At 51.6% G+C, this 10174-nt stretch overlaps 1 protein-coding gene across 1 annotated transcript; it reads left to right on the forward strand.

The window, feature by feature from the left end:
- The first annotated feature begins 188 nt into the window (after window positions 1-188).
- Window positions 189-9750, forward strand: RD3 (RD3 regulator of GUCY2D). The gene is made up of 3 exons (XM_033093389.1): window positions 189-421; window positions 7268-7622; window positions 9358-9750. Exons 2-3 carry the CDS (start codon window positions 7327-7329, stop codon window positions 9653-9655), a joined length of 594 nt encoding a protein of 197 aa, XP_032949280.1. The 5' UTR covers window positions 189-421; window positions 7268-7326; the 3' UTR covers window positions 9656-9750.
- The last annotated feature ends 424 nt before the right edge of the window (window positions 9751-10174 follow it).

Consider the following 10174-nt stretch of genomic DNA (forward strand, 5'->3'; position numbering starts at 1 on the left):
TAGGTGGGTTTCCAGGCAACCACAGATCAGGAGCTGGCCTGCCTCCCATTCTTCAGAGGAGCCGTGGTTCCAGCCTCCTGGGACACACACACACACACACACACACACACACACACACACACACACTCACACACAGAGCAGGCTGGATCCCTCCTCTGGTCAGTGTTGTTTTCTCTTCGGCACAACTTCTCAGAGGCAGAAAGAGAGGGGAAAGCATGAGGCCACAGCCAGAAGCAGAAGAGAAAGAGGAAGGAGACGCTTAGGATGTAGTCTTCTCTCTACCCTGCCCTCCCATGCATGGCTTCCAAAGTTTCTGCTTTTCCTTGAAAAGATCCAGACACTCTTCTCCCAGACTGGGAAGCAGAAAGCAGGACCCCTGTTGGACCTTTCACCTCAGTGGAGGCAGACCTCAGAGAACCAGGTAAGAGGGGCGTCTCCTCCGGAGACAGTGGCTTCCACACCTGGACAGCAGCTGTGCCTTAAGAAATGAGAGCTGAGGGCGGTCAGCCTGGAGCTGGGAGAGGCAGCTTCTGGGCTGTGGCAGGCTGAGGACAGTCTATTGAGCAGTCTGAGTCCAGGGTCAGATGGCCACAGGGAGACCCTGTCAGTCCTGAGCTGTTCCACAGGAGTCGGTGGTCTCTGTGGCATTGTGGGGACAGAGCCCCAAAAAGCAGTTTCCAGACTCTCGGCCTTACATAGAAAGGTGCTGGCTCAGGTAGTAAATGGCCATCGACTGTGATCAAATGGCCATCAGCTGTGGCTAGTTGGCCGTCAGCTGTAACCAGTGAGCCATTGGGCACTAATATAACTGCCGTGGCTAGGCTAGCAGAAAATGGGGGCGAGCAAGAAGATGCTGGCTGAGCCTGCAAGCTGTGCAGTGAGGGTTGAGAATTGTGTGGCTCCTGTTTCTTGTGTCTCCAACCCAGCGGCCAGTGAGAGTACAGTGGTGTGACTCCCCTACCTATGGCTCCGTGGGTGTTCCTTTTTGGCCTCACCATGTCCTGCATTCTTGTGTGGGGAGCGGGACCAGAGACCCTGCACGACAGGCATCCTCGAACTGTGGCGTGTCCTTGCTTTATAAACCCATGGGAAGCCATAGCTATTGTCTGCTCTGGAACCAGCGTGTCTGTTTGGGAGGACCCCGCCCCAGCATTTTCTCTTCTGTTTTTAGGGGGAGGACCCAGGCAGGAGAAGGGAGGTGAATCCCAAATCGGACATTCTCTCATCAATTTGAGAGCTGTAACTTGAGCACCTACTAAGCCCGAGGTGCAGAATCAGGCTCTCGGGACACAGCAGTGGGTAGGACACGTGGGTGATGTGTGGGTCTCAGGGTTCCAGCCACAGAGTTTTCTATGAGTCCCCGATAACACGCCCAGGAGAGCAGGCCTGGACAGAGAGGTGTGGGCTGGGCTCCAGGAAGAGGACCTGGCCTGGGAAGGAAAAGTCCAAGGGGCAACTGTGGGACCAGGCCAGAGTTTCCTGGTGATTAACCCCATCCAACTATGGCCAGTTGGACCCGAGTACTTGCTCCCTTCTGATTGAACCTCTGCCTCAGAATGAGGAAAACTGCCGTTCATTCATTCATTCATTCATTCATTCATGAACCACCTATCAAGTGCCTACTGCCTGTCAGCAGAGTCAACAAATTCAGCTCTTGCCTTCACAGAGCTTGTAGCCAAGTGGAGAGAGAGAAAAACAATAAAAAAAAGTGAGAAACGTGTTTCTTACAGATGCCATGATGGCATCTGGCAGGTACTGGCCGGCACACCGTTCTACCTCAGGGGGTGCCGTGAGGGGCAGGGTGCAAAGAGTTGCTGATGCTTGAGGTGGGTCCTAAAAGATGAGCAGGTGTTAGTCAGGTGGGCAGAGGCCCACAGGTGAGGCTGAGTCACACCGGGCTTGGTGGATTACTGTTATTCTTCTTCTATGATGCCAAAGAAAACTAAGGTCCATTTGCAGTCTGTGAAGCTGGTCTTGGACCTTGGCAAACAGGGCTGGGAGGAAGGTCAGTTAGAGAGGGGAGCACCTGCTCTCCGTACCTGCTCCAAGACCTCTGCCCAGACTCGGGATCCAGCTTCAGCAAAGCCAGCCTGCCTGCTCAGGGAGACAGTGGGTGCCCACGGGTCCCTGGAAGCATGCCGGTTACCCCTCAGCCTGGCCTGCAGAGTCCAGCTCAGCTGTTAGAGCCCAGCTCAGAGGTGGCATCTGGGTGGGGCTCCCTGTCTTGGTACCAAGAAAACAGCTTCCTGGCAGAGACTGAGCTGTCCTTCCCTGGTTGGCTGGGGGCTGGTGGCCTTTATCGCTAGAGTCAGGCAAACCTCCCATGCCTTCTGCGGGGCAGTCAGAGTCCTGCTTCCTGCTCCAAGGGTACACAACCCACACTGAGATTCTCCTGGTCCCCCTCCCGCTGCTCGCTGCCTAGAACCAGACTCCCCTTGCCCTGGCGGCACGGAGATGATGTTTCTAGCATATTCAAGTATCTAACGAGCCACAGCTGGTGGTAGCTTTTCCCAGGGAGCCCCAGAAAAGATGTCATCCTCAGGGATGTTAAAAAATAGGCTTAAGGGAAGGCTCAGAGAGTGTGGGGGTGGAAGGGGTAATGAAGGGGAGAGGAAGGTGGAAGAGGAAGGGCAGAGAATGAAGGAGAAAGAGCTCAGGGGAGTGGCGCCAAAGGGCAGAGATAGAACAAGTGAGAGCCTTCCTATTGGTGCTGGGTGAACTGAAGCTCTACCCCTGAGCTTTCCCTTCATGGGGGTCAGGAGGCGAGGGGAGGCCTCCCTAGAAGCCAGGGTTGGGGCAAGGCCAGGATCAGGATTGGGGTCAAGTTTGTACCAAACCAGGATCCTTTACTTTTTGTGCCATGGTCCCCTGTGGAAGCCTGTGGACACGTTTTCAGCAAAATGTTTCTAAGTGCATGAAATTAAGTTCATAGGATTACGAAAGAAACCAGCTGTATTGAAATGCAGGTTTTGACGTGTTTTTAAAAACAATTGGAGATATACCGTAGTTCCCCGAAAATAAGACCGGGTCTTACATTTTTGCTCCAAAAGACATATTAGGACGTATTTTCAGGGGATGTCTTATTTTTTCATGTACAACAATCTACATTTATTCAAATACAGTCATGTCATCTTCTTCTGGAACATCGTCATAACGTATTAAATGCGTCCATCTGGCTGACGATTCACTGGGGCTTATTTTCAAGGTAGGTCTTATTTTGAGGGAAACACGGTAGTTAATATATGTGTCTCTCAATGAACATGTAAAATAATGAAATCTAGTGGCAGGTCTAACAAATGCCGTGATTTCATAATAGTGATGAGCTTAAATGATATTTCAAGAATAACATTGTTACAGTGTTATGAAAATCTCTGTGATCTCTACTGGAGATAAAGTCACAGGCACGACTGGCACTGCTGTGGTCTGGGGCCCGCATTCATAACTGATGGAAGTACTACATCTCAGTTAAAATTGGTGGAAATGAAGATTTGTTTTTACCAATCTGAGTTCATAAACCTCTGAATTCTCCCTGTGGGCTTCAGGGCAAGAATCCCTGTATCGAGGGACAGACAATCACAGACCTAGATGAAACAACTTCTTGTGAGTTTATTTGCACTTATACGAACGTTACCTTATTTGATCTTCACAGTTACCTGGAGTAGGTACCCTTATTAGCCCATCTTACAGATGGGAAAACTGAGGCTTGGAGCAATGAGGGTAACTTGGACACCGGCAGCTATGGCAGGGAGGGGAAGGGTGTAGAAATTGCACGCAGTTATTCTCTGCTAAAGCCTGAGCTCCCCCAACATTCACCTGCCTCATGTGAGCTGGCAATCCACCAAAGGCAGAGTGGGTATACCCTTCCTCGTGTTGTCTGCCACTTCACAGATGTGCCCTTCCAGACAGGGGCACTACACCCTGGGCGTGCCCCTCAGCAGTATCATGACTTGTTCCAGTCTCTGTCCTGAATGTAGGGTCCTGAACGGAGCCCCAGCACCAAACAGTGACAGGTACACCACACACTCCCACCTGTGTTTGCTGTCATGAGTGGGTCAGAATTCAGGCCTGGGCTTTAGTCTCCATATCCCAGACCTGCTCACCGCAGGCCACTGGTTGTTCCCTCGACACCCACGCCCATCTATGAAAAATGCCACGGGGCTATAACGGGGTGTAATATAAACGGTGGGCCGGGGCGCTGAAGAATAAATCAGGCCCAACAGAGAGAGTGAATTGAGAAGGCTTCCTTCAAAAAGTGAGTTTTGAGCTAGATATTTTCTAACTTTGAAATTGTGAATATGCTCAAACCATGAAGAAAAATTGGAATAATAGTGCAACAAACACCCATAAATTCCCCCTAGATAAAACGATTTTAATATTTTGCCTTATTTGCCGTGTGTGTGTGTGTGTGTGTGTGTGTGTGTGTGTGTGTGTGTAACATTTTCTGAACTATTTGAATGTAATGTATTGAAGGCATTATGACACTTCTGCTAGGAACACATCAGCGTTGCCTTCTAAGATTGGGCTACTTGTCAACATTCCCCTATAACCATTTTTATACCTAAGAAAATCAACACTCGTTACTTAACCTTCAGCTCATATTCAAATTTCCTCAAATGTCCTAATTTAAAAAAACAACAACAAGTATTCAGTCAATTAGTGTTCATGCATTGGAGGCAGATTGTAGGGGTTGTTGACAGAATGGGAAACGGGCATTATTCCTCATGGGAAAGTTCCAGAGTCCATGGTGTGTGCTGCCATGGCCTAGCAGGGAGCAGGAGTGTGAGGGGCCTTGCTGCTTACACGGGGGCATTTGGCTCTGCCACGGGGGTCAATCCGGAACAAGGGAGAGCAGAATCCTAATTGTGCAGAGCACCCAGCGAAGACCACCCTTGCTGTTCTGATGAACCTTCTGGGAGTCTTTATCAGACCACACCTGCCATCACCTTCTTCCCCAGACACTTGGTCACAACACAACAACACATTGGATTTCCGCTGGGTCAGGCCCTGGGAAGGCCCTGGGATGAGCCAACCACCTCTGGCCTCTGTCTGCCAGCTTTCCTCACTGCCCTGCTCTCTCTCACTCTATTCCGCCCTCCCTCCTTTGCCCTAAGTACTTAATCAGGCCTGCTGCAGAGCCTCCTGGGAGAACAGCTGGCACCAGGGACAGAAATAGCTTGGCATAAACGTTGTCTCTGTCAAAGCCTCTGTCAATCTCTAGTGAGGGTTGGAGGTGGGGAGAGTGGGGAGTTGGGGGAGGAAAATTCATAACATGACGTCACCCCTGAAAGACCCCACTCCCTGGTCCAGAGAAGCTAAGAATCCACTAACCCCAGGACTCTGGTGGAATCACCCCACTCAGCCTGTGCCATCTGACGTGGGCTAAGCACCTGTTTCTAGATGCCAACTCAGGTCAGGGGTACAAGCCGTAAACCCTGGGAAGAGGGCCCTGGCCCCAGGCTGCTCTCTGGCTTTCTTGTGGCCGAGCCCCACCTGTGGTGAGGAGTCTGTTCTGACGTCACTTCCCCTCTAAATCAGGCCTCAGGTATGAGATCCAGAACTCCCTGCCCAGACGGTCACCTGCCCACTTCCAGAGCCTGAGCAGGCCTCCTCGTTAGTCCCAGTCTCCCAAGGGTGAACGATATCACCAGTGCAGACAACCCTAGGTCTGAGGGGGCAAACAGGTGACTGTTGGTAAGGGTGTGGATGGGCCTTGGACAAGGAGGCTGGGGGTCCCCATGCATGTTTGCAAGGCCCTTGATGGTGTGAGGACAGAAAGGGACAGGCTGAGGGCCAGGAGCTGCCTCAATCCACGCCGCCACGAGGGAATTGGTTGTGCAAGTCTCCATGGGTAAGTAGACATTTCCATTTGTGCCATTCCAGAAGGTTACTGCTAGCCCATAATGATTTTCCCATTTATGTCTCATTCTCCAGCCCTAACAGTTCATTTCTCTGGGCTAAGCGCTGTGGACGCAGGGTGACGGGAGGGCTGCCTGAAAATGAGGATGTCCTCGGGAGGTGATACGTGTCATGTCATATTGTTGAGATGGAGTTCACTGAATCTATTTTCACTGCACCTGGGGAGTCTAGGCAGGACGATGTCATGGGTGCATGGAAGGGGGAGTTCCCTGGAGGGAAGAGCCATGGAAAGGGGATGTGGGACACCTCGAAGACCCACTTCAAGTTTTAGCCCAGGAATGGTGCTTGCTGTCACTATTGTCAGAGGCACAAACCCACTTCTGACAGGGAGCCGGCGTGCCTGAGATGGCAGCTCATTCACCCATTCATCCATTCATTCTTTCTAGTCCATCAGTCTGTCATTCACCAAACCTGTGTTGAGCAGAACCCTGTAGTAATATGCTGATGAGTTAGGTCCTTGCTCTCCTACCTGATGCTCCTTGCACAGGTCTCACCTTGTACCACATCTGGGTCTTCCACCTGGTACATCTCCATCAGTCCATGTGTCTGAGGCCTGCACTCACCCACCTTTCAGCCTGCTCTCATCCACAAAGCCTTCTGTGACCCCGATCATCATCTAGAGTCGCTCCTTCCTTTCCCCATCAATACAGACTCTCCGCTCCTCCAGTCATGTTTCCCTCTTTCCACTGATGTCATAATTTTTACTTGTCATATCCTGTGTCTATTGGGCAGGGTCCCTGGCGTGCTTTCCCATTTGTGTTCCTCCACAGGTGTGTACACAGTACTTGATTAATGTTTCTGGATGAATGAATGAGGGATAAATGAATGAATGAATGAGTGAGTGAATGGTGGGTAAGTTGTGTCTTTTGAAAGATGATGTCCACCCCGTACAGTCTAAGCTTCCTTCAGCAATAGGCCGGGGGCGTTTAGAAGCTTAGCGTATTTTCCTGTGAAGTTGACAAAGGATGTAGGCATCTGTACTGTGTGTGTGTGTGTGTGTTGTTTTCCCCTTAAGTCATAGGGATGAGATTGTGCTCAGCCATACACAATCAGCTTCCTACTTTGTTTGGAGTTAGCAGGGCTTCAGGAGGAACTTTCTCTCAATCACTTAGATGCATTAGGGATTGTTACAACCATGAGAATATCTTACTTTTATGTGGTGCATCCCAAGTTTATTCACAACGGGTTCTTACAACAGCCCTGTCTTGTCTTATAGAATTAGAAATGATTGCACAAAGAGGTTGAGCGACTTATTTGAGGCCACCCAGTTGTGAGGAAGGACGGAGCAGGTCTTTTCACTGGGGTTCCAGCTCCCCTCCTTTTCCCTTGTTCTCTCCATCCTAACCGACAGAAGGGCCCAAGGAAGACACACGCACTCCATCCTGTCTCAGGAGGGCCGGGGGGTGGGCCATGTCCCTCATCCCGTGGCTCCGGTGGACCGAGGCCCCGCCACGGCTGTCATCCCGGAGCCCAGCTGAGATGGTGCTGGAGACGCTCATGATGGAACTGGCAGGGCAGATGCAAGAGGCCGAGAGGCAGCACCGGGAGCGCAGCAATGCGGTCAGGAAGATCTGCACTGGAGTGGACTACAGCTGGCTGGCCCGCACGTCCCAGCCCACCTACGACCTCAGCCCTGGTGAGCGGCTGCAGCTGGAGGACGTCTGTGCCAAGATCCACCCATCCTACTGTGGGCCTGCCATCCTCAGGTAACCCCTGTACAGGGCTGGCTGTTGGTGGCTGCAGTGGCAGGACCTGAGGTTACCAGGACTACAGCCATGGGTTCTTGATGACCCAGTTATCTGTCAGAAGGAACAAGGCAGGAGGAGGAATCTGAAAGGGGACATGAAACACCAGATCAGGCTAGGGGCCCAGAGGGAGGAGGGGGGCGGCTCCTGGAAGCACATGAGTTTTGATAGGAGAGAACACCAGGCCTTTGAGCTTTGTGTCTGGATTGTTATTCTCCTGGATTTTAATGTAGCTAACTCCTTCTCCTTCATCAGTTTATCTTCCATACTGCCATCTTACAGCGGTTTTCCCAGATAACAATTATCTGATGTCAGAATAACTTGCCCCAAGTGTGTGTGTGTGTGTATGTGTGTATAGGGTTCAGAGCCCTGGGACAGCAAACATTAAGAGCTTGGGTACAATAATGTTCCTGAATATAAATATGACCTTAATAAAACTGTGACCCACAGTCTCAGCTGAATTCATGTTGAAGTCAAAGACGCATAGTCCAACAACCAAAAATAATTTCAAAGGTAACTTAAGTCCTTTATCTGCATTTCTCAAATACTAGTAAAGAAATATAGATGCACAATAAAACATCTTGAAATCCCCCTTAGTCTCCCCAAATCTTTCCTCACCCATCTCTTTAAGCAATATACACCTTTTTCTTCAAGATGCCCCTTAAATTCCTCTTTCTCCTTCTCTAATCTTATCCACATGCCTTTGAATTTTGTAGTCTCTTTATGTCCCCACCCCTTACTTCCTCCAGGCTGAGAATCTTACCGTCCCCCATTTTTATTATTCTGTACTGTGAAAGATGTCCCTCCCGCCCCAAAATGTATCTAGTTCCAGAAGAATCCTGAAGAGAGGGGCAGGGGTGAGTTGTGTGTGTGTGTGTGGTGTTGATGAGAGAATTTAAGCTGGCAAACCACCCTTCATAAACGGAGGCTGGGGACACACATATGATTGTCCTGCCACATTTTCGGCCTCATGTCATTGCTGAAAAGTTGAGAAGTCTTGATTCTTCATATGGTGGAAGAACCCATATAGTAAATGGACTTGCTAACTATTGCTCATTCTGAGCTCTAGCAAAGACATTTTAGGCAGAGGAACCCTGCCTAAAAGGGAAGGGTTCTCTGCAGGCTGGGAAACCCTGCAGAGAGCTCTGGGGACCACACGTGATTCTTCCTGGCTGGAGCACAGACTGTGGAAGTAGCAGAAGACTTGGTAAATGGCCAAATGGCTCACCCTCCCCCAGGAGATGGCAGGAGCCATGGAAGGAATATCTCAGGGCAGTCACCTCATCAGGTATACATTTCAGCGAGAGCACTCTAGCCAGTGGGTGGAAGGTGGGAAAGGGTTGCAGGAAGCCTCGCATCAGCAGGAGGTGATAGCAGTGGGCTCCCCTTACTACACTGGCATGGATAACCTGAGGCAAGTGCCAGGACCTTTGCATATGTTAGCTCATTAAACCTCACAAAAAGGTGGCTATGACCCCAGTTTATAGGTGAGGAAGCTGAGGCTCATTGAGCCCAGAAGCGCAGAGATGGTATTTGAACGCAAGCAACAGGGAGGTGGCTCCTGATTGGCTTCAGAAGTGGAGCAGTGGAGGGGATGGGAAGTGACCACAGTGTGGGCACACACCAGCCTCGGGGGTGCATCACATGCCACGTCTAGGTGACCGCCCCACCTTGCTCTCTGACCTTCTGCTCCCAGATTCCGGCAGCTGATGGCCGAGCAGGAACCCGAGGTACAGGAGGTGTCCCGGCTGTTCCGCTCGGTGCTGCAGGAAGTCCTGGAGAAGATGAAGCAGGAGGAGGAGGCCCATAAGCTGACGAGGCAATGGAGCCTGCGGCCCCGCGGCAGCCTGGCCCTGGCCACCTTCAAGACCCGCGTGCGCATATCCCCCTTCGCCAGCGACATCCGGACCATCTCTGAGGATGTGGAGCGGGACACACAGCCGCGGACCCGAACCTGGAGCATGCCGGAGTTCCAGGCGCTCAAAGAGGACTGACCCACCCTCACCGAGCCACCTGTGGGAGGGCATGAGAGGCCTGTGACGTCCAGGGTCCTGGGACCTCCCCACGCGTCCCTGACAAGGGGGCCAAAGCGGCCACATCCCAAGACGCTCCTGTAAGATGGAGCGACCCCTCCCTGCCCACCCTCTCCCACTGGCTGCAAGGCCCAGAGTCAAGGCTTGGAGCTGCAGAAGTGAGGGCTCTGCCTCCCCTGCGCCAGTGATAGGAGCAGCCCCTTCCTGCTCACAGATTCAGGGTCTTGGCAGACAGACCACAGCCCATCCCTGTCTTCTGTTTCTGTTTGGAGGGGGAAGCATTGCCCTGCTTTTTTGCCAAGACCTGAATTGTCACCCTAACTTCAGTGTCGTCCCATTTACCCCATCCCCCTGGGTAAAGACGAGGGACTTGTTGGGTGGTGTCCATTCTCTGCTGGTGACTGGCTGGTTTTACCACTGCAGGTGGGTCACAGCTTCATGGGCCGGCAGAGCTGGAAGGGACCACAGAGACCACTCAGT

The sequence above is a fragment of the Rhinolophus ferrumequinum genome, chromosome 22, assembly GCF_004115265.2.
Source record: "Rhinolophus ferrumequinum isolate MPI-CBG mRhiFer1 chromosome 22, mRhiFer1_v1.p, whole genome shotgun sequence".
Classification (NCBI taxonomy): Eukaryota; Metazoa; Chordata; class Mammalia; order Chiroptera; family Rhinolophidae; genus Rhinolophus; species Rhinolophus ferrumequinum.

What these genes read in the sequence shown, in the direction of transcription:
- RD3 (XM_033093389.1), top strand. Translation starts at nt 7,327, where the DNA reads ATGTCCCTCATCCCGTGGCTCCGGTGGACCGAGGCCCCGCCACGGCTG. An exon ending in TGTGGGCCTGCCATCCTCAG is followed by an intron (nt 7,623 to 9,357) that starts GTAACCCCTGTA and finishes TTCTGCTCCCAG; the next exon opens with ATTCCGGCAGCTGATGGCCG.